Consider the following 24,607-nt stretch of genomic DNA (forward strand, 5'->3'; position numbering starts at 1 on the left):
TCTGTGCTTGTGGGTCAGTGGTTGTTGGATTCTGTGATTCTCACTGTCGATGAAAACAACGTGTATACTGAATGCAACATGAATTACAATTGCTTATTTGGCTTCATCAAATGAAGCTAATAAAGTAATTTTGTAGTGATTTTTACCCTTATATTTGATAACGTGTATCCGTGAACTGTGTTCAAAATGTCACGGTTAATTGTGAAAAATCTTCCACAAGAAGTAAGTATTGTCTATTTTCTTAACAAATACAAACATACAGGGTAACAGTTTCATAGATCGGAGACACATTAAAATCCGATATTTGGTACTAATCTGATATTCCCCGGACAGATTTCTTCATTTTTACAGGAGAAACTACTTACGGTAATAAGTTCCTGAAGCAGATAGGTAAGTACAAATGTCAAAAATTGACAAAACGAAGAAGTTATAGGTGTCCGGGGAATATCAGATTTTTACCGGATATTTTGTGTTTCGCACTTACCCATTGTATTAAAATTTCGGTAACCACCAAACGTCTCTAATTCCCTTATTTTCGTATTTTTCACATTGATACTCACATATTCTGCATTCGTAAGGATTCTTCTACTTCGCGTTTCGTTTTTTGCAGGCAAATAGTCTCAATTTTCGAAATATCGAGTATTTTTATTTTGTTCGCTTTTGCTTGCGTTACACGCGATATGGCGGAGAAATCTTGACTAGCGTAGTCCATGATCAGTGGTTATGCAGTGTTGCGACCTTCTTCATAGCAAAATATCTAGGTTCTAGTATGCAGAATACTTAAGTATGAATGTGAAAAATACGAAAATAAGGGAATTAGAGACGTTTGGTGGTTACTGAAATTTTAATGATATGGATAACAACATAGACCTTTAGCCTAAAAATAAACTTGAGTCTGCTGACGTCAGAACGGAAGGTAGCAAGAGTGTTGTGCGATAAGTGATTGAAATAAATCAAAGCAACTGATTGTGAAATAGGTAATACACGTCTCGTACTGTCATTTGATGTCAAAGAAAAAGTCTGACGAACTTTGGATTTTTTTCCCACCTACTCGGAGCAAATTGACAATATAGAGAAAGGCTCCAATTTTGTTAATTTTCGGTATACTAACTAATTTTGGCCTCCTAATCATGAATCTCTTGTTAAAATGCAGGGTATTTATCCGATTTGTTTCAAATTTGGGATAGTTACTAATTTGGGCCTCGTAATCACGAATCTGCACTTAAAATTTGGCGCTCGTATAAATTTGGCGTTGATTTGGGGGCAGGTGAATCCGGCCAATTTCTAACATGCCCTTAACAGGGAGTCTATAGAAACAGGTGGGTAGCCGGAGCGGAGGCGGGGCCGCGATAGTGGTTGGGGGCGGTAAGTTGATTACCCCAGGGGCGGAGCCCGGAACCGGCGGGAAATTCGGAAATCGAGGATGTGGAAATACGAACTTAATTGAGATTATTTTGCTATTTGCACGTCTGAGCGCCAAATTTTAACTGCTGGCGCTTATTTGGGTGCAGGTGAATCCGGCCAATTTCTAACATGCCCTTAACAGGGAGTCTATAGAAACAGGCGGGTAGCCGGAGCGGAGCGGAGGCGGGGCCGCGAAAGCGGTTGGGGGAGCCCGGAACCTGCGGGAAATTCGGAAATCGAGGGTGTGGAAATACGAACTTAATTGAGATTATTTTGCTATTTCCACGTGTGAGCACCAAATTTTAACTGCAGATACGTGATTACGTGGCCAAAATTGGTGAGTATACCGAATTTCAAACAAAATGAAGAAATTCCCGGAATTGTCAAATCCCTCCTTAAAATTCCATGTTGAGTTACAAATTGTACTGGATTTTGAACCCCATCGAATTTCACCACGCATCCTTTGCACGTCATGGTGTCGCAAGTTCGTTATGACAAATGATGAACAGTAACGCAGGTTTATTTACATTCTATAACTGTTACACAGTTACAAAACCGCGTATTTGGAAACACTGACCGGTTGTTACGTCATGAAACGCTCGCAAATATTTGGTTCACGTAGTAGACGGACAGCAAGGGAACAGCTTTCGTGCATCGGAATGAAATTGATGTCGAAAATTACATGATTTACCGCCAAAATAAATTCAACGAAGGAAAAACAAAATTCCAAGACCTTCCTAAAGTATAAATAAACGCATTTCGGTAAGTAATTTCTCCTATAAAATTGAAAAAAGACGTTTTGGGGAAACGAAAATTTTACCATAAATGCATGCTCAATGTTATTTTCTTGAGACAAATTGTTTTCTATATTCAATGTTTGATACACACACACAAACACTTATAGAGCATTAAATAGTCACCTATACTTACATCTAGATAAATGGAATCAAACAGTTACAAAGGAGAAATAAGGGGTAACCGGTTCCAATTGTTTTATGATTTCTCCTAGCACAAAGACTAATTATCGTAGAATTTTTGAAATCATTGTCACACGAAATTTGAACCTTCCTTAAAGTAATGAGCACTGTTTAGACTAAAAGAAAAGTTATTTATGTTGAAAAAAACAACTTGAAAATTACCTTACACACTTCTCATGGACAAGATATTCTCAGTCGACAACCGACAGTAAATATCGTAGAAATGTGGGAATGAATGTAGAAGTAAATCGGAACCTTAGTAGAATGCATTTAGGGACTTTATTTTAATGCTAAGGGAACCAAACCTAACCACAAAAGCACATATTGAACAAAACCTTAAGTAATCGCTAAAACTCCGCAGTATGTGATAACAGATGTACATCGAAATCAAACCATGTAAAAATTGCATTCGTAGCATGATGAAATTGCAATAAAGCAAAAGGAACTTGGGCCAAAATGAGAACCTAATGATAGGGCAGTTCTCTTTTATTACATTATTGTTGTTATTCCTGCCACTTCCGGTGTCAATGTACTCTTGCACTGTGTAAAAACAATGTTCCGTTAGAAATCTTTTTAGATGTAACTTGTATACTGACAATGAATTTATGTTTTTGAATGTCCCTTTTTGGTAGAATGTGGTATTGTGTAATTCCATATGTAAGTCATTCTTTCCCCTGGTGTTGTAGGTGTGGTAATCCTTATTTGCTGTGTGTGAATTTTGACAAATTTTCATCCTGTTAGGATTTCATATAGGGTAATGTAAGGTAATCATCACCGTCACCACTTGAGTATGATTCTTCTAGCATTTTGTCAATAATTTTTATCTGCACTGAGGTTCAATTAGGAAGGTTCGGACACCACTTTAGACTGTTGATCCTGTCCCGATTAACCTTTCTGTGCATAAAGTGCACTTAAAAAATCAAACAAACTCATCTTTATCTTCCATAATTTTCAGTTATCTTTCTTTCATCAAAAACACAAGACATTATTCAGGAGAAAAACATACAAAATAGGAGCAGTTCACTCTGGATAAGTACATAAAGGGGTTTATCCATGATTTTTTCCTGGGGGGGGGGGGGGCTGTTGCAAACTTTTGGGGATGTTATGTGCATATTTTGGACCATTTTTGAAATGTTCACCATAATTCAATTTCTTCATAGATGTTTACAGAGATTACCCCCCTTTTTCCATTCATGTAACATTTGAGAAAAAAATATGTCAAATGCAGAAAAAGATGGAAAATAGATTTTTGTGATAATGTTAACATTTCAAATATCGCTTTCCGATAATGTTCAGTACTTGACACAGAATTTATACATATTATTACCAGGAATCATTTCATGCCATTCTTAATCTAGTTATACAGAAATTAGAATCATTTGCGCAATATTTTTTAACTATAACACCATCAAGCCTTGTTTCCATGATTATGAAAAAATATAAATATGCTGACCAAGGCAGTAATTTATTTTAAGAAAAAGATGAAGAGAAAGAAAAAGAGAGAGGGTTTGGAATAAGGAGTAAAGGGATGACCACGGAAAAGATATGCAAAGTGCTTAGGAAAGCAGGCATTAAAACTTACAGGAAGGGAGGGAGAAGCATCTTAGGAATAGCGAAGAATGCAAACAAGATAAAGGAAAACAGAGAAGAGGAAGAGGAAGGGATTATCTACGAAGTAAAATGTAAAGAATGTCAGAGTGTGTACATAGGAGAAACAAAAAAGAGACTGAAAGATAGGTTGAAACAACATAGGGATGATGTACGACTTAAGAGAGAGAAATGCGATATTTAAACACACGAGAGAAACAGGACATGACATAGAGTGGGATGAGGCTAAGCAGATAGGAAGGGAGAAGAGAATGCTAGTGAGAAAATGGAAGGAAGCCAACGAAATAGAGAAGAAAGGTGAAGAAGACACAATGAACTGGAATGGGGGACTGAAGTTAAACAAAGAATGGAAGAAAGTGTTAGAAAGAGTGGAAAGGACAAGAGAGAAAGAGGAGAGGAGAAGGGAGAAAAATGAAGGAAAAAGAGCATGAGATATTCTATATAAATATCTCTTCACATTCTATATGAAAGTAATTATGTTTAGCCTGTTAGGTGAAAGTACAGTTGGAAAGTGAAAACCACCTGCTAGAAAGTTCCTACAACTTTCTAATAGTCTGGAGGGAGTAATGTTTGTGTATATATAATGTCCTTTTTGTGTATCTTGTTACTTTTGTACTTGATACAGAGTCTGATGAAGATCTTGCTAGAAGGTTGAAACGTTACGTTTAGTTTATGTTTTTAATAAAATAAATTACTGCCTTGGTCAGCATATTTATATTTTTTCATAATTTTTTAACTGTATTTGTATATTTCTTGTCATAGATATAACTCTGAGTTCATCTTGGGGGGGTTACCAAATTCATCGATGAATATCAGTGCATAGGTGCGTGCGTGCTTGCCTGTCTGAAGTACTAGTAATAATGTGTAGATATAATATGAGTTGAATAAATGACCCAAGCAAGAAAATTTTTAGAACCAATTCGATGCAAACTGATTGTGCATATTATTAATTATACATAGCGACAGTATACCATGATATTTAGTCTTTACAATCTTGCTTTGCTCGTTCGGCATCATCTTTACCTCAGCACATGCCCCCTGCCCCTCCTGTTCTAGCTTCATTAGAAAATATACATACATATAATTGTATTAGTGACCTCCCCGATGGCACAGTGGTAGCGTCGTCACCTTGTAATCAAGGGGCCTGGGTTCGATACCTGGTGGAGGCACATTGTGGTTCGGATCCCACTTTATACTGTAGGTCCAGTCCCGATTAGCCTAACTGTGCATAAAGTGGACATAGAACACCAACTCAATCAATATAATTTTAATAGTTGTATGTAGCGAGTGAGTTCCAAATTCTCCTGGTGTTTTCAAATCTCTGTTTAACAATGATTCACAAACTGAAATAAATTAATGAGACTCTTATATATTTAGAGCATAGCCATGAAGACTTTAAAATGTAGTGGGAACTTTGGGATGCACATTTGATAGATAATTGGTTAGCAGGGTTCCCACACACCCGGAAAACCAGCGAATTTGAATAGAGTAATATTCTCAGGGAAAATCACCTAATTGATCAATGAGTCGCATTGAAGTACATCTGAAGGGCTAGAATATGCACATACCTGTTGATTTTCTTCACACAAGCTGCTTTGAAGACATAGGCTTGTAACATATGTTTATTTTCCATTACAATAATTAATATTGTGTCCATTTGTAAATTTCTGTTTCTCAAAAGTGGGAAAATATTTCTTCTATATGTGTTATGTTTGGAATGTTATTTTGTGCACTGCAATACAGTTGGAAAAGGTGTTAACTCAGACAAATATCTGTAACCATAGTCCTTCATTATATGTGCACAGGGATTCTTCATTTAGTTTGATTTCAGAAAGTGAACTGATATGAAGTATTTCCCAGTACTGATAAACTACCGATATAAAATTTACTCATCCCGATAACCGAGCCAATGCAAAATTGCAAATTATTCCTCCAAAACATTCACCTCCTCAATTAATGTATGTAACCAAGTGATTCAATATGATTTACTTTGAAAATGAACTACTTATTTAGACATTTACGTCACAAAACCATGACATACAAATTGTATTTTTATATTCATGAAGTAATAAATAAATTGCTATAATTATCAGCAATATTTCTGATTACAGAGATATGTGTATACCAAGAAAGTAACTATTAGTTTGCTTCTGCTGGGTTCCCAGCCATGCAGGCATCAAGGGGAATGAAGGAACTGATGCCACTGCCAAGTCTGTTGATGCAGATGGCACCCTTCTGTCTCTCTCTCTCTCTCTCTCTCTCTCTCTCTCTCTCTCTCTCTCTCTCTCTCTCTCTCTCTCTCTCTCTCTCTCTCTCTCTTTCTTTCTTTCTTTCTTTCTTTCTTTTGCTCGCTCGCTGAGGTAAGTCATCTTAACTCTGCTTTGAATCTGACACAGCCATCTCACACATTGTCATTTGCTGTAAGGGTTCGACCCTCCGCTCTGCCGTACCTATAATATTGTATTAAGTGTTCAGCACATTCTTCTTGTGTGTGGTGATTTAATTTCCTCAGATAAAGTTTTAACCTTCCCAACGATTTATCATCCATCCATGTTGGGAGAGGATGACAGTGTTTTACCAAATGTTTTTATCTTTTTTGAGAAGAGCCAGCCTTTTACACTGTTTCTGAGGAAGTTTTTAGTCTATCCTTGCCGTGGTGTTGTCCTGGAAGTCCCTTTACAACTTACATTTTAAACTTTTCTCAAATGTTTCTTGGGGGTTTTCCCTGTATACTTAGAAGTGTGCACGAAGGCCGAAGCACCCAAAAATTTTAAATCAATCAATCAGCTAGTTCATCTCATCTCTAATAATAATAATAAGAAGAAGAACATTAACAAGGTGGTGATGTTATGGCTATAAGGGGAAATGGAGGCTATTGAAAAAACAGAACTGTGTATTGTGTATTCTGGGAAAAAATTGAAGATTCCAGAAAACTCAGGGAAAATACATTTCAAGTTTACGTGGCAACCCTGTTATTGCTTTTGAACGAAATCGGTCAAGGAATTTTATATTGAAGTCTTATACCCAGTGACGTGCACTGAGGAGTAGCTTGTCTAGCAGAGATAGATCAATCAATCTCACATTTCGAATTATGTTCAAATCACAATATTTATTGTCTTGTTAAAGCCACAGTTCATATGCAGCACTTTCTTTTCCACGCGCTTCTCGTCCATCGGTGTGATCCGCGTGCAAAGCTGGCTGGATACCCTAGCTCGCTCTTCCTCCGCCTGACCAGTTTCCAGGTAGAAATGGCCGGCCCAAGGAAAAGGAAGATTTCTACCTCTACCTCCCTTGCCCCCTCGTCCCCTGCTGCAATGGTTGAAAGCCCAGGCTTTCAGGTCCCCCAGTCTATCTCCTATAGGACAGATAGGGGATTGGTTTCTCATAGATTTTTTGTAAATCATCTAAAGAACTCGGGGTAAAATTTTCTGCAGTACTTATGTTCTCTGTATTTACACAACCTTTTACACGTTGTACAATATGTATGTATAATATGGATGTAGTTTTAATATTTATGAAATGGGAACGTGTTATATGCAGGCAATAATATTATGCTTTCTTTCTTTTTTCTTTTTTCAAATATAGAATATATAATGATTAAATTACAAATATGTGCTCAGGCTCTCTCTCACTCTCGTTTTAGTAGCCTAGTTTTATTTAAATATACTACTCTTGGCCTCTAACAGTTATATATACGGATGTATTTATTTGGGCAAGAGAACGTGCGTTGATATTGTTGTTTTTGTTTTTTTTTACTTCGCTTTTCTGCCACATTTGGTTACCGCGAGGATGAGTGAATGGACCTCATATGGACAATCCAGGCCAGGATTCGAACCCGTGATGAGTGCGCATTCTTGTCCTATGTGTTGCAGTGAATAATGAAATAATTTGGATTGAAAAATGTATCTCAGAACTCAAAAAGTCAAATGAATATCATTGAAGAAACTACAAAAAAAAGTGTGCTGTGTTTTGTTACCTGTTTTGTTTCTGTGCACAAAGTGTACTTTAAACACCAAATCAACCAACCATGGGGGAGTGCGTTATCACAGCGCGCTACGACACCAGGAGTTCCGGTTTCGAACCCCGACCTGGGCATGGATGTTCCTTGTGTTTGTCCCTTCATTAATTTTATCGCATCATCTTCGGAATTAACCAAATGTGACAAAAAAAAGCGACGCTAAGTAACAAAAATGGGAACGACTTGAGATGACCGGACACCTCTCCGATTTTCTTCATATTTGGCATACTCACTAATTGAGGCTTCCTAATCACGAATCTGAAGTTAAAATTTGTCGGAAACGTCTAGAAATTGCAAAATAAGCGAAAATAAGGCGTTAGTTTTCGGAATGGAAACTGTCGATTTTCGCGAAATTTTTTGTTTCACAAGGAAATATATATATTCCTGATACTACCACGACACCAAATTTTAACTATGGTTGCCTAACCGAAACTAACCTAACCACGCGCTAATGGTTCGTGGGGCTAGCGCCAATGGTTCGTGAGGCTAACGCCAATGGTTTGTGAGGCTAGCGTCAATGGTTCGCAATTTCTAGACGTTTCCGACAAATTTTAACTTCAGATTCGTGATTAGGAAGCCTCAATTAGTGTATGCCAAATATGAAGAAAATCGGAGAGGGGTCCGGTCATCTCAAGTCATACCCAAAAATGAAATCAGATCATTGATTGATTGCTCGATTTGGTTTATTTTACTTCGCTTTTCCGCCACTTTTAGCACGATAAAATTGATGAAGGGACACACACAAAGAATACCCATGGCCCAGCCGAGATTCGAACCCAGGATCTCTGCCTTAGAATCAAATCAAATCGTTTTTTATTTTCGAATGTTGGTGGGGGTTACGTGTACTTTTTTTTAGTACTCATTCATCATTTTGCAATCTTTTCCTGTTATTGCCATTTCTTTTAGGAATAATGGGCCCTAAAGGGGAGAGGGGTGTGACCCACACCAACTCCCACCCTTGAGCATGCCACTGACTGCTACCCCAAGTGTCGACGTCACCGCACGTCACTGCTTATACCCTTACAAAACTTTGGAAAATACGCTTGGCGCTATTGAGAGTGTATCTTTCAAATACTGAACAAGAGAGACTAGGGAATTAGGAGTCATGTGCCACTTTGCCTTAAAAGAAAACTAAATAACATGTGCAAATAAATGCGTGGCATGTTAACTGCAAAGGGAAGGCAAGGAATTTTCACTTCTAACTGGAGGTAATGCCTTATTTTGAATTATTTAAAAATTGAATAGCATTTATTTCACTTTCCAACTCAAAGAGCACAATGAATTAAAAAGTTTTTTTTCTCTCTCAATGTTTTCCAGCAGGCAGTGGGCAGTGTTTTCGTGCCCCCCACTGGTGCACTCAGATATAAATTTGGAACTTTATGTAAATTAAATTTCTTTTTTTGTTTAATTCGTTATACCTACTTCCTTTGCTTCCTCTGAAAAGTTGGATAAAATTAAATATGTCAGCGAACTTACTAGATAAAAAGAGGAAGACAATGTTTACTAAATCTATATCTTTGCAAACTTCTTCGATCGGGACCTGGCAACTCTGCAGGGCCCCAACTTCCGGTTCCGTCTCTTTCTTCTTACTCTGAAGATGTTACGATATAGTTAGCGAAAATTCAAATTGTTTCCACTGTCTGGTGAGTGTTTCCTTTCTCCTTCTTTGATATATATAAATGTATATAAACATATATATACTTACATATATATATACAGGGTGGTGCAAAATTCCGTTTACAACGCTTGGGAGGTGAATCGCCAAGTAGAAACAAGGAAAAAATGCCATGTGGAAAAATGTCGAAATCGGCACCGTTTGCGAGTTACAGGCGTGCGAAAATCGCCTCACACCATGTGTAAAGTACAATAACTCAAGAAGGAAGAAAGGTATCAATGTCGGATTAAAATAATACAAAGAAAGTCGTGTCTGACGAATACAATGGTGCAGCAATTGAGGCCCAGTGTAAATTGCGCAAGGGGATTCTCAAAGAAAGTGGGGAATCCCCTGATGGAAAATATAGGAAATTTACTACTATTTTCAACATAATGTTGAGATCGGAATGTAGGCAGTAAAAAATGACGACGTATGTCCACATGTCCCACTACTGCTGGGACACCGTCGCAAATGGAAAAAAATACCGGAAAATCATAAAAAAAATGTTTTCAATCCCTTAATGTTGACACACTACTTTGCAGTACGAAAAACAAAAGTTAAACAATGGCTACATGACGTCAGGCTGTACATACTACAAGAGAGCTCCCCAAAGAAAGTGGGTAATTCTCGAAGGAATGAAGACGGAGAATGGCGAGAAAACGCACACAATGGCATGTAACATTTCCAGGCACAGCTCATCTTGAAGGGATTCCATTGAGAAGCGAACAACCTCCGCACATGCAGATCGATGGTATGAAGTACAGCGATCTCCAGCACTATGAGGTGCTGATAGGGACTCACAATCACCGGTATACTCAGAGACGTTGTTGAAAATGTCCGCTATTGACTTCAAGACAAAGATGGCATCGGCGAAGCACTGATTGTCTGGTACGGTCAAATACCTCTGGCATGTCACCAATTGTCCCAGCAGCGGCACTAACACGAGCAACGAGGTCCTGAGCACTGTCCACAGGGGTTTCATACACGAGCCTTTTCATTTCTCCCCATACAAAGAAATCCAGTGGTGTGAGGTCGGAGGAACGAGGTGGCCACGGTAAAGGTCCACCCCTGCCAAGTCAACGATCGCCGAGTAAGGCCCTGGCTCCCCGGTCGAAATGTGCGGGGGCGCCGTCGTGTTGAAACCAGATACGTTGTCTACCTGCCAGTGGCACGTTTTCCAAAAGTTCGGGTAATACGTCATGTAGAAATACCCGATCATTCCCACCACACAAAGTAGAGTGCAAAATGTACGGGCCTACCCAAGTGGTCACCTACTACGGCACGCCACACATTCACTGCGAACCTATGTTGATGATGGCGCACAATGATTGCATGCGGATTGTCCATATCCCAGACGTGGCTGTTGTGGCTATTGAACATGCCGTCCCTGGTGAACATTGCCTCATCGGTCCACAAAACTATTGTTGGGAAATCTGGAATGGCAAGAGTTTCTTGCACGTACCATTGGCAGAAATCCATGCGTAGGGGAAAGTCCGTGGGCAGTATGTGGTGCACCTTATGCAATTTGTATGTGTGCAATCCCTCCTCCTGAAGAACGCGGAACACATTGCTATGGTGAGTTTGTGGCGTACGAGCAATGACACGTGAGCTGGTGCCAGGACGGTCTCGTATCGCGCCCGCAACACGTCCTCTTCAAATTGCACAGTGCGCACAGTGCAGGGTCTTCCACAATCCCACCTTAGGGGGTTAGTAAAGATCCAGTTTCACGCTGTCGAGCATCAAGTCTTTGAAAGAGTGCATGTGCTGGTAACTGGCTATTGGGAAAACGTTCGTGATACGAACGCCGTGCTTCACGGCTGTTTCGGTTTGCCTCTCCACAAACGAGATGCATATCAGCAAGCTCGTGGGTAGAGTACTCCGCCATTGTCCTGTTCGAGAACTGCCCAGCAACAGGGGCACTTTCCTTCCGAGTGACGGATCACAACTACCGTTATTAGCACCCACGTAATGTCACACAGGTCCACGCAGTTGTTCCAAACCGAGAAAGAACACGGGAATACGTACTCTACGTACAATATTCCTTGGCGCAATTCAACCAGACTAAACTCCACGCTGCGACACGCAGAACAGACATGAAGAACAACGGTCGACTACACTCTGTACGTAGTATCCACCAACGCTAATATGTAACAGGTGACCTACAGTTCCAGCGTTTCTAGTGGGGCTTTCTGTATCAATTAGCTGAAATCAATCTCAGCGTAATCTGACGGCATAGCGTCATTATCGGGTCAATTTCCTATTTCCCGAGTGTGGGACGGTGTCCCAGCAGTAGTGGAACATGTGAACATACGTCGTCATTTTTACTGCCTACATTCCGATCTCAACATTAACGTTATGTAGAAAATAGTAGTAAATTTTCTATATTTTCCATCAGGGGATTCCCCACTTTCTTTGAGAGTCCCCTCGCGCAATTTACACTGGGCCTCAATTGCTGCACCATTGTATTCGTCAGGCATGACTTTCTTTGTATTATTTTAATCCGACATTACCATCTTTCTTCCTTCTTGAGTTATTGTACTTTACACATGGTGTGAGGCGATTTTCGCACGCCTGTCACTCGCAAACGGTGCCGATTTCGACATTTTTTCACATGGCATTTTTTCCTTGTTTTTACTTGGCGATTCACCTCCCAAGCGTTGTAAACGGAATTTTGCACCACCCTGTGTATATATATATACAGGGTGACTGGTAATTAGATGTATTCCCTGAAAGGTGTTAAAGTAGAGACAATTTGCAATAAATTTGACCATATGATACCTCGTCCGAAAATTAGTAGTTTTCGAGACAATCGAATTTCAATTGTTTTTTTAAAAAATGACAATTTTCCACATAAATAGATGAATTGAGAAAAAACTGCTCATTGTATGGAACTTATTTCAGCGTTTTCTGATAGCTAACAAATAAGTGGTTCGTTGAAAATTAAGTTTTTTCCAAATAACAATCACATGTAAGTAACGGGTGGGTCTAAACTTACAAGTGATGATAAAAAAATTCACTCTTAGTTTACTTGGCAACGTATTAATAACAAAAATGGTATGACACGAAGCGTACAAATTACTTAAATTACTTCCTTGTTACATCTGCTATCCAACAAGGTACAAATGTTGCTAACATTCACATTTGTGTACAAGAAATAATACTTCATTCATCTTCATGTGAATGGAATCAATGCACAATACAATTAAAGAACATTACACGTCTTGCTCAAAGTGGGCACCTCCGTTACGAATGCAGGCACGCAGGTTTTTACGGACATTTGGTCTCTTAACTCGTGATGTGATGGTGTCCTTGTTGTGTTGACCAGCTGTTAACATCCTGTCCCTGAGCTCTTCTTGCGAGTTTACCTGTGTCTTGTCATATGGTAATATTTTTCCATGTAAGGTGAGAAAAATGAATTTTGAAGATTGCACGTTACATCTCTCGATGGTTTGGAATTGTAAGCAGAGCAAACTGGGCCTCATGCAGCATGCAACCAGGCATTCTGAAGCTTATTTGCTGTGTAATAGTGTAATGGGATGTGTGTAATGTTGACAGTTTATTCTCTTAATAAAGATGACCTAAAAGAATGGATCTGAAATCCTCATCATGTTGCACTTGTTTCAGTGCCACCCTGCATCTGAGGAGATACACCATGAATTATAAAGTGGTTTAGCATTTAACTCAGTAATATATGTTTCGTATGTTGCCATTCATTAACAAAGTATTTTTCTTTCTTTCTTCAGATTAAACCAGAAAGATTGAAGCAACTATTCAGTGAGAAAGGACTCGTCACAGATGTTCAACTGAAGTACACCAAAGATGGAAAGTTTAGACGTTTTGGATTCATAGGTTTTAAAACTGAAGATGAGGCTCATGCAGCAAAAGATTATTTTGACAACACATACATTAATGCATCACAAATCAAAATTGAATTATGTGCAAAACTTGGTAAGTTTGATTTTTTATTAGTTTGACACTTTCAAAATAACATTTTTCACATTGTGAAATTGTAGATTATAAAGTTACTTGAAATTTGTAGCTTATTTAATTGCATCACATGTTATTTTTCCTTTCATATTATTTCAATGGTATCAAACATTCATCAGTTGAATAAATAAGGGTGTTCTGTCACAGGATATAAGTTTGGGTCTCTTTATCATTTTATTTTTCTTCTTTGTGTTGATTGATTCATTGATTGGCTTTATTTTACTTCACTTTTTGTGCCAATTTAGGCTGATTTGCGAAGATGGGAATGAGTGATGATATCATGAAATTGATGAATGAACGTTCACAAACATCCATGCCCAGGCCAGAATTCGAACCCAGGACCCCTGCCATTGCAGCACAATGTGCTAACTACTCCGCCTCAGGGGCTGGCTTCTTCGTATTAATGGTGTTACTATTTATATGCTTCAAGTAGGTTAGGTTTAGCTGCTTTAGTGTTTTCTCACTTTTTACATCTTGCGCACATATATACAATGTTTCTAATGCAAAGGGAATGCTGACTTAACAGATACACCCAATGGCAAAAGAAACTGTAGGTGAATTGTCCATCACCATTTTCATTCGTTCTGCATTGCAGAATGTGATGTTAATGAATTCAGATAAAGATGCCAATAAGCAGAGGGCAATAACTGCTTATAACCAACATAATTTCACTCCTTAAAACAACACATGATGTAGAATCAAAAAGTAATGAAACTAGCAATGGACAATTTGCCTACCATTATCTTTACGGTTGACTGTATAGTCACTTGCACAATCTAATTTTCGTGTAATAATTGATAAACTTTTTCTTAACTTCAGATGGTTTGGTTATTATAATTTGTAGTTTTTTAAGAATGAGACTAAGTTTTCTACAAATAGAGAGTAAAGTTTTCAATTTTCAGTTTGATGTAATGATTATTACCAGTAGTTTGTGTTTCGTAGCCGTAAGTGTTTCTTTATAATTCCTTTACCATTACTTTCCAGTTTTCATTATATATTTCTCTCATAGGTGATCCTGATAAGCCTAGATCATGGAGTAAATATGCAGCTGATAGTTATGTCAATGTAAAGAAGGAAGAGGAAAATGCTAATGTTTTCTCAGAGGAAGTCCCGAAGAAAAAGAAGGACATCAGGAAACAAATTTTGGAAAAGGTTATAATTTTATGTTTTTTTTAAAAAAAATCTTTCTTCTTCTTTCTTCTTTCTGCACTAGAATAGTAATAATAATAATAATAATTAAGGCTTAATCAATACTGTTATGTCAGTCTGCTGAAATGCCATGCAACACTTTGCTGAGTGCAAATATCCTGGATATTATGCAAAATCTTCATAATTTTTGCAAGTACATAGTACATTGTGTAGAGAAGTGGATTTTGGGATTAAATGATAATCTCCTATGCAATTATGAACATTTTCAAGTAAAACTCTGTGATATTTCTGTGATGTAGTTCCAATGGAAAAGTTATAAATTTCGTGAAGCACTTTGAATTGTTACATTTGTCAAGTATCGGTATTGACAGTGTTATTGGTAATTTCATTGTTACGTATAATATTTATAAATTATGTAGATAAGTTGTTCATTCTTGGCAGACAGAGAGTATAAAGCAATATAATTAGCAAGTGTAGGTTTTTTTTGTATTGTATTTGCCATATTTTACACTTTTCAAAGATGACTATGAATGGTTTTCAGTTGATATTTACAAAGGACCTCACAAACAACCTCCATGCTTGCACCAGGATTTACACCTGGGGCTTGGTGGTGAAATCGTGCATCCACCACTCAACACATTTGACCACAAAGACAGTTACACCATAACAGATATGAAGATACATAAAAATGTAGTAAATATCATACTTATGCTTGTATGGAGCTGTGGTGGTCTGCTTGGTAGAGTGTCTGACTGCCACTGGGTGTCTGACCCAGTTTGATTTCTGGAGAAGGTGGTCTAAGGTCAGGTCTCCGGGGCTCACCCAACCTCAAGTAAATTTATTTATTTATTTCGTCTTCTTTTACATGGCGAAGTTAAGGCTGTGGAGCCTTTTCTTTCACTTGACCATGTTTACAAAAAAAAATTGAACATGAAATAATTAAAATTTTGAAAAAAAATATAAAAATTACAGAGAAATAAAAAATACAAAGAAAAATTACATATTAGAAAGGTAATCTAACCTATAGATATGGGCACACACACTCACACACACACATACATATTTTTGCCCTTACACACGTACAAGCAAATACATAACACTACACTTAATTAAGCACAGTCCAATATTATTAGGGAAATCAAACATTTAATTTTCATTGTATAATATGTGTAACTTTAACATACCTGCGAGTGGTGGGAGGGGATTGTAACGGTGGCCAGAGTGTGGTGCTGATCACATCACCTCCGAAATGGCGGAAACTGAAGAATATGTGTGGCCCTACCTGCACATCCTCCTATACAGTGGAACCCCGATTTTATGTTGCCAGATTTTACATTTTCTTGCATTATACATTTAATCTTGATGGTCTGGACATAGCGAAATGTTACACAGTTTTCCCACATTTTAAGTTTTTTTCAGTTTGGTTCCCTGAGAAACGTATCTTGTATATAACATGCAGCACAATGTAGGTTCACAAATTATAATTTTCATAGTTGTTGGGTTGGAAAGCTCTATGTGGACATAGATGAAATATCTTTGTGCATTATTTTGCATTATTTCTCACGTAACAAATACGCCTCCTGTGTGTGTGTGCCTGACCCACAGAACTTTGCTGGGTGACAGAAGAAGTTTCTGTTGCAACAAGTATCATATTAGGCTTCCGTGTGATCAAAATTAAATGAACTTATGATCAAATGACCTGGAAATGATATTTATTTCATATATTATTTCTGCATAAAAAGTATCACAATCTTTACATATTTTGTTAAAACATGTTGTTATGGTTAAAATAGATTGAGTTAAAATTTTGTTGATCATATCAATGGAAGCAGGAAATGACTGACCACTTTCTAGTATGACATTTTATTTCCATGTAGCTACCCTACCTTGTAATAACTTTTAATCATAACAATGATGTTTTTATGTCTTCTTGTGTGAAAATTTGGAAAACTAGGAAAGGTAATTTTTGGACTGTTGTCAAGGTTTAAGTTGCAATGTTGCCAACACTGTGAAATATCAACTTTTTGAAGTGATAATCTTGTTATTTTCAAAATTATCTGTTATATTTGAGAAACTTGTCTGCTAAAATTTCCATCACGTTTTGCAATTTGAGTCAACTGAAGGGAAAAGGGGTGAAAAGCCAGGTGTCAACTCTTTTGATTGCAAAATGTTACTGAACATGTAAATGAAAAGACACAAGAAACATACATGTATGCTTTGATGAATGGAAGTGCCAAATGTATGATATGAAAGAAATCATATTGTAAAGTCCAGTACAGTATCAACATGGCAGAAAGTGACACCACTACAACCTTACCACAGAAAATTGTCTTACCTGTTACCTTACCACATACATTGTGTTGTAATAATTTGTTTATTGATAGAGGTCCGTGTAAATGCTGCAGCCACATTGTTTGGTTTGATTTGGTTTGAGTTGGTGTTTTAAGTCCACTTTATGCACAGTAAGGCTAATCGGGACTGGACCTACAGTTTAAAGTGGGATCCGAACCACTTGTGCCTCCACCGGGTATCGAACCCGGGACCCCTTGATTACAAGGCAATGACGCTACCACTGCGCCATGGGGGAGGCCCGCAGCCACATTGTGGCAGTGTATGTTACTCATGTGTTTGGTTTCCCACCTTGCCTCTCTGAGGTGACTGTTGTTTTGTGTGTTATAAACTATTATTTCACAATAATATTAATATTATATCAATCATGACTTTTGGCCCATCCTGTTCAGTGCTGATTGACCTATATATATATATATATAAAGTGCATAAATAAACTTTGACTATTTGCCATCAACTTGCTTAATGTCATTTGTTCAGGAATTCCAGGGTAAATTTATATTATTCATATTAATATATTGTAGGGATGGGCCAATATGAAATTTTGGCCAATACCAATAAAATTCCAATATAAAATTTATCGGTGCCGATAACCGATATTCTACCGATCCAACATCATATTCCAAATGTTCCTTGATAAACTGAATGGATCATTGACTTCCTTCATAAATGTATGTTTCGAGGTTACTGCAGTGCAAAAGAAGTTGCATATTTAGACATTTACTTTTATAAAAGTAGGACATAGAGATTATCCATAGAAATTATAACAAAATGACAGAATTTTGCACTAAATTATAATATATTTATAGATATATTGGATTGGTAAAATAATCGGTAATTTTACCGATATGCCGATAACGATAGAGTACTGATTAATCTGTCCCAACCCAAATATATTGCATACTTAAATTTACTTTTTGTATTTACAGTCTCAAGAGGATCCTCTGTTTGCTGAGTATGTGCAAGTTCATCGAAAATCCACTAAACTCATTTGGGCGAATGATACAAATGTTGAGTCTGGTCAAGCAGAGCGGGAGAAATCTGGATCCGGAGAAGAAGATTCCGGAAATGAGACAAAAGAGAGCATTGAATATGATGACGATGATGATGGTGGTGGTAGTGAGACAAGCGACGACGGTGACAACTTAGCAAAGAAGGACATTTCTGATGCTGAAGTAAGTAGATTGTTCCAATTTTGTATCTTTCTCACATTTTTCATTTTATAACGTCACCTATACCCTGTCTCTGGAATCTGTAGAGCAAGGCTGCACATGATGAAAGAGAAGGGGAGAGAGCGAGTTGGTGGAGCAAAGCAGTGCTCACTCACCCTCTCACGAGTTCATTGGTTGATCCCTCTCGAGTCACCACTTGCACAGAGACTTGTTTTCGTTACCTCGCTCCAGAGATTCGCAGAACAAAGTGTAACTCTAGTTTCTAGTGAGTGTAACAACAGTACTGTAAGAGTGCCACTCTTCAAAGCTCCATTTAAAAAAATACTGAATTACAATTCCGTTACAGTTGTAGTTGCTCATTTTGAAAAGTAGCTCATTTAGACTTTCCTCCATTATTTTAATGTTTGATACCTGGTGGAGGCACATAGTGGTTTGGATCCCACATTATACTGTTGGTCCAGTCCCAATTAGCCTTACTGTGCATAAAAGGGACTTAAATCACCAAATCAATTAAACCATTTTTTTAAGTTACATTATTCTGATAAGAATGTATTTTATTCATGAGCTGCATTGGTGCTGCTATTTTTTTTTATTACTAATGTTCATATAACATTAATTTTCCTCAAATTAAGTTAAACTTTATTTGAATAATTATGTAAATGCATAGTTAATATCTCCCTACGTCAAGTCACAACCACCAAACAGGTGTTCTCGCTATGTAGAGCGATTGCATGTGTGACAAACAACATGAGTTTATTGTTCATGAGTACTGGGAAAAAACTTCATTTCAGCAATGCGGAAGAACATTTTATAGTATGTATGCCAAAGCAATTGTATCACCAAAATCCTATATTCACAAATGGTGAAAAAATTAGAGTTTATGCAAAGTGTTTTGATTCAGCTGGAAGATGTCTTACTGCAGGATGTAAAGGATCAATTAGTGACATTGCTCAATTAGTGGCATTGCATTGAAAATTCTTAAGAAGACTTTCCAAGACACTGATATTCCTTATTTTATGTGGCAAGCAGCTGCCAAAAAAAAAAAAAAAATTGCACCCATATCATGTGTCCATTGTCCGAGACTTGCTCCCAATGGATTCGGAAAAACAGGTATGATATTGTGATTCCAACATTTAGTTGGGGAACATCTGGGGATTTCGAGCATTACATGGTTACGTATGAAGCATGGTTTCATCTGAGTGGCTTCATAAATTCACAAAACACCATGTATGGTGTAACATGATTCTTCCCGGTCATATTTTGTCGCCATGTATGGTGTAACACTATTCTTCCCGGTCATATTTTGTTGTGCTCTTTTGGGCCCATATATAAGGATGACCCAACTGGAATAAGTCGCGGTACAAAATTTAACAAAATTTACAAAAAATCCCAACCCACTACCAGACTAGCCAAGCACCTCAAGTTCAACAAACACATGATCCAAAAAGTTTCTGTTAGGCATACATTGCACACCCTAATCCACACTAAAATCAAAGAGACGCATGCAATTATGCACTTTCTGCATGACCTGAACATCGACAGCGGTCAGGCTCATCGTGTTTGGCTCCTGCTATTACAAGAACTTACACCCATCACACGCAGCAGATGAAATGGCTACACCAGCGCCCCTAGCAGTAGTCGAGGAACCAGAAGTCAACCTGACAGTAAAGCATCGAGTTCCCAAGTGGAGAGGCCACCAAAATTAATAGAACATTTACAAGTAAGTTTCGCAGATATATCTTTAGTTACTCGATTACGTCTTATATTATCAACCACGTTGTTTTTTCCCCTTAATATGAATTAAATACTTTCATAAATCATAAAAATAGGTTGTTGATACATACAATTTTATTTTTGTGATAAGATAATTGCATGGAACAGTTCTCTATTAAAATAGTAACACACATGAGGATTAATAACAAATTTTATGCTCAACGTACAATTCATTTGTCTACAAATGTTCATTCGAACATGTAATTTGACTGTTGGTGTATACAAGGTAATTTTATTTTTTCCTACACTTAATCTTGAATATGATATTTGATATCAAGCTTTATAAGTATTACTCGACATGTGTACCGAACAATTTATATGCATTAAAACGTAGGTGAGTGTGATCACATGCCATGAAAGTTACACACATATACAAATTAAAATATGCTCAAGTATTATCTGCCAAGTTTTAAAATAATTTAATTTTACTTTAGATGCTCATGTGTTGCAAAGGTTATACAATGGAATTATTGATTCATAAGGGAATCAAGGATTCTATAGTCAGCTTCTTATTTTACACTGATTACTTTGTTCTTGTCATTGTGATACTTGTGCATGCTATTCGTAGAAAAATCTTTTGTTGAGATATACTTTTTGTGCAAACGTGGTTAGCTTTATTTGCTGCTGCACTTACGTTTATTAGTACACAATGTTCTATAGAATTCGGCAGAATAACACTACGTCAAAAGATTTATGCTGCACTGAATTAGCTTGTTCATTTACAATGTTCAAAATTACAACGTGGAAATTGATAGTTTGTGCAATAACGTCGAAGTTTAGTTCTAGGCAAGTTTTCACTTCTATGTACCTTGCAACAGTTACAAATCCTTGGAGAGCAGCTTCTCTTTTTCCTCATATCATACAATGGGAAAATATATGTCAGTTAAATCGTGATGTTGCCCTTCCTTTTTCGTCCATGTGGTTGCTCTCGTTCATGGCTGGATTAACTGGGAGCAACCAATCAGGAACGTTGACTAAAATGCCTGCGTGCACGCCTGGTAGAACGTTGCTTTCCAAGGCTGAATATTCCATGCCATAAGACACTTTGCTAGCACAATTGTATAATCTTATTGACAGAACCTATGTACTTCTCGTCGTAGTAATGCCAATGTCTTGCCCTGCCACATGTTAACCAAGTTACTCAAAAAAACTGAACTGCAATGAGAACAGCGATGTCAGCTGTTTGAATCTGGAGGATAAGAGGGGGAGGAGTGAGTTTGTCGTAACTGTGTAGAAGGTTGAAAGGCATGACCTCTAGCGGTAGCATTTAGAAACTTGTACATATTTCCCGCGAGGTAATATTTACGAGATCAAGGGAATTCCATGAGGGAATTAATTACGCAGTGTAGCGTCAATGATAATTTGGGAGGGAAGAATATAGGATAAAATGTATTTCCTTTATCATCAACCTTACAATGGGCACAAGGAAGCCTTAAAATGCATGTGTAACCATTGCATTCAGAGAATATCACATTATTATCAGTCCCATATCTTCAAGCGAACTGTTACCACAGAGGTGTACGTGAACGTATTTAGTGAATTTGTGAATCATTTTACTCTTAGGATTCAGATCTTTAAGATTGTTTATTCATTGTTTCTAAGAAGACAACAAAAAAGACAATGAGCTATTGACTTTCCAACATGCAATAATTGCAAAGATTTGACATTTTGAAATCTCTTAATAGCTGTTGTGACCTATAAATCTCAAATTAGTGTCATTCGTTTATCTTTTAATGATCTTTAATTTGAAATCCAACATAACTGTTCTCTTTAAATTTTGTCATTTTTCAAAAACAAAGAAACATTTTTTCAAGATCTCAAAAACACCCCTTTTATTATTTTTATTATTTTTAATATGTGTTTTAAAGATATCAATTTATTATCTGTTGGCCAAATTTCATAATGGAATCCCAGTGGAAAATATTTTTGTTTGTTATTATAATGTACATGAAATTTGCTTAGGGCAAGTCCTGATTATCTTCTCTGTGCTTCAGATGTGCTTAAAAAAGTAACAAAAGTATAGGCCGGTACAGTTCCAGTTACTGGTAGGTAAATTATACAGGGTGTCATTTTAATGGCACCCACGGACCACAGAAACGTATAGAGGACATCAAAACAAACAACTTTTCTCAGTAACATTTTTCTCGTTGGTGCATCATATCGGCGCTACAGTCGTTCTAAAAACCCATTTTGCCACCTGAATGCTGGCAACCACACACAACATTTGTTTGCATTTGTGATGTCATATCCCATCATGAAGCGATGCATTCCAGGGTTGCCAGGAACACACATATTCTGTGAAAAATGACATAGCTACAATCAGACACATTATGTATCGTAAAAATAAACGAGAAAACATGTTCTGTAACCTAACAGGAAGTAAACAAACGATACGAAAAATGGTAGAAAGAAAATATAATTCAAGTGGAAGTGGTAATAATCGAATTTTGTCTCAGCTTACATGTCAAATATTTTCAAATCTAGTTACCAAGTTGACATCTACAATTTAGTCTATCCATTTCGTCCTTCTGATACTAGTTGTCTGTGACACACTAAACAGATGGCAAAACAGAAATGAAAGAACTCAAAATTCCAAAGGTAAGCAACGCATAATATAATGTATATTCAGGGCATTATGAGGCAAGTGACAAAAATGGTTGAAAATACTGGGAAATAAGTAGTAGTAATACAAGCTCTCCGATGACTGTGTTTATCTATGCACCGGATACACATGTAATAGTTTGCAACTGTGAACAAGGCAGTATATTCGCTACTGATTCATAATTAGATTGTTGTTGTGGTTGTACGTGTTTTAGCCGTAATGTAACAACGTGAACCTCAGATACTTCTGTTATGAGCACAAAAGTACCACAAGGCATCTGGACACAAACCTGTAGATATCAACCTTGCAACGAGATTTGCAAATATTTGACATGTAGCTGGGCATAAACAGCCACATGTAAGCTGTAAGTTTAATAAAATTTAGTGTTGTTGATATTTGACATGTAGGCTGAGACAAAATCCGATATTGACACTTCATTTTGAATACTTTTTTTTACCATTTCTCATATCGTTGGTTCACTTTTCCCTTCCCCTAAGATGACTGCTGATCTTCTGGCTGGTAGGCTATGATATTCGGTCTACTGGACGCGTTTCTCGCATCGTTTTGCAGCTAATAATGTGGGTGGTAGTTTGTCGTTTTTCAAAAAAAATGTGTGTTCCTTGCAACCCTGCCATGTGCTGTTTCGTTGCAGGAATTGATGTCACAGATACGATCAAATGTTGTGTTGGTTTGCCAGCATCTAGGCCACAAAACAGTCTTTGTTGAACGGCTGTAGCGTCGAATCGACGCACCAACGAGAAAAATGCCATAAAATGACACCCTGTATATCTACAGCTTTGATTGATAGATCATTACTTCATCCTTTCTTTTGTGTTATATGTATTTATAATTCACTCTTTAAGTTTACTTGCTGGTTTTTATGTTCATAAGTGAAGGTTATTTGTAATATGTATGTTAATGTGTTTATATAGGCATGTTTTGTGTGCGATCTGCACTTTGTCTCTTCCATGACTTTAAATTCTTGACTGTTGAGGTGTACATGGTTGTTGGAGAGTGAACGGAATTTTCCTTAACCATTTGGATTGTTATTCAGGACCCTATGAAAGGAAAGGTGACTAATTTCAAAGATGAAGATGAGTGATAATATGATGAAATTAATAATGGGACACTCACGAAGAACAACCATGCCCAGGCTGGGATTTGAACACAGGACCCATGACATCGTAGCATGCTGTGCTAACCGCTCAGCCATAGAGGTCGGCATATCTGCTATTATTTTTTTTCACGATATATGTAAAGTGATTTTGGTGTGTGTTTAACTCTAAGTTATTTGTTTCATTGCTCCAGGTGTAGTCTGAGGTAAGAGGTATCCGACAAGGTGAGAGATAACCATGGTGAAGAATCAGTGGAGCTGGAAGTCCTCAGTACAGCAGTAATCTTACAAAATGCATCTTTAGAACCTTAATCTGTATGAATTAAACTTTTGTCACTTCATTCATTATTTATAGTAAGTTACATAACAATGCGCATTTAGTTTAAATTAATAGAAATGAAATTTATCATTAAAAATTTTCTTCCAGTACTTCAAACAGAAGATGGTTAAGAGTGAGGGTAGCAATGCAGAAGAAAGTGATGTAAATGTAGGTAAAAGAAAGATCAAGAAGAAGGTGAAAACTCCCATTGAACTGTTCACTGTAACAGTCAGAGGACTCGCATACAAAGCAAAGAAAAAGGATGTCAAAGGGTTCTTCCATCCTTTGAAACCTAAGAGTATAAGAATTCCTGTCACGTTCAAAGGAACTGCATACGTCGGATTCAAAACTGAGAAAGAAAGGAAGAAGGCTTTGAACAAAGACAAAAGCTTTTTGTGTGAGTATGGTAGCTTGAATTGAAACTCTGGAAAAAAGCATGTTAGCGAGAGAAGTAACACAGAAATGGTGGTGTCATTCATGA

At 37.3% G+C, this 24,607-nt stretch overlaps 1 protein-coding gene across 1 annotated transcript in view; it reads left to right on the forward strand.

Annotated features, from left to right (window-relative positions):
- Nucleotides 1–15: 15 nt before the first annotated feature.
- The window catches only part of LOC145988895 (putative RNA-binding protein 19), a 70,699-nt gene continuing 46,107 nt past the window's right edge, over nt 16–24,607 (forward strand). The window contains exons 1-5 of the mRNA XM_083124182.1: nt 16–222; nt 13,405–13,609; nt 14,658–14,800; nt 18,076–18,321; nt 24,235–24,523. Of these exons, the coding sequence (XP_082980308.1) occupies nt 187–222; nt 13,405–13,609; nt 14,658–14,800; nt 18,076–18,321; nt 24,235–24,523 (919 nt within the window). The 5' untranslated portion in view covers nt 16–186. The remainder of the gene's footprint in view (nt 223–13,404; nt 13,610–14,657; nt 14,801–18,075; nt 18,322–24,234; nt 24,524–24,607) is intronic.

The sequence above is a fragment of the Lepisma saccharinum genome, chromosome 6, assembly GCF_977018435.1.
Source record: "Lepisma saccharinum chromosome 6, izLepSacc3.1, whole genome shotgun sequence".
Classification (NCBI taxonomy): Eukaryota; Metazoa; Arthropoda; class Insecta; order Zygentoma; family Lepismatidae; genus Lepisma; species Lepisma saccharinum.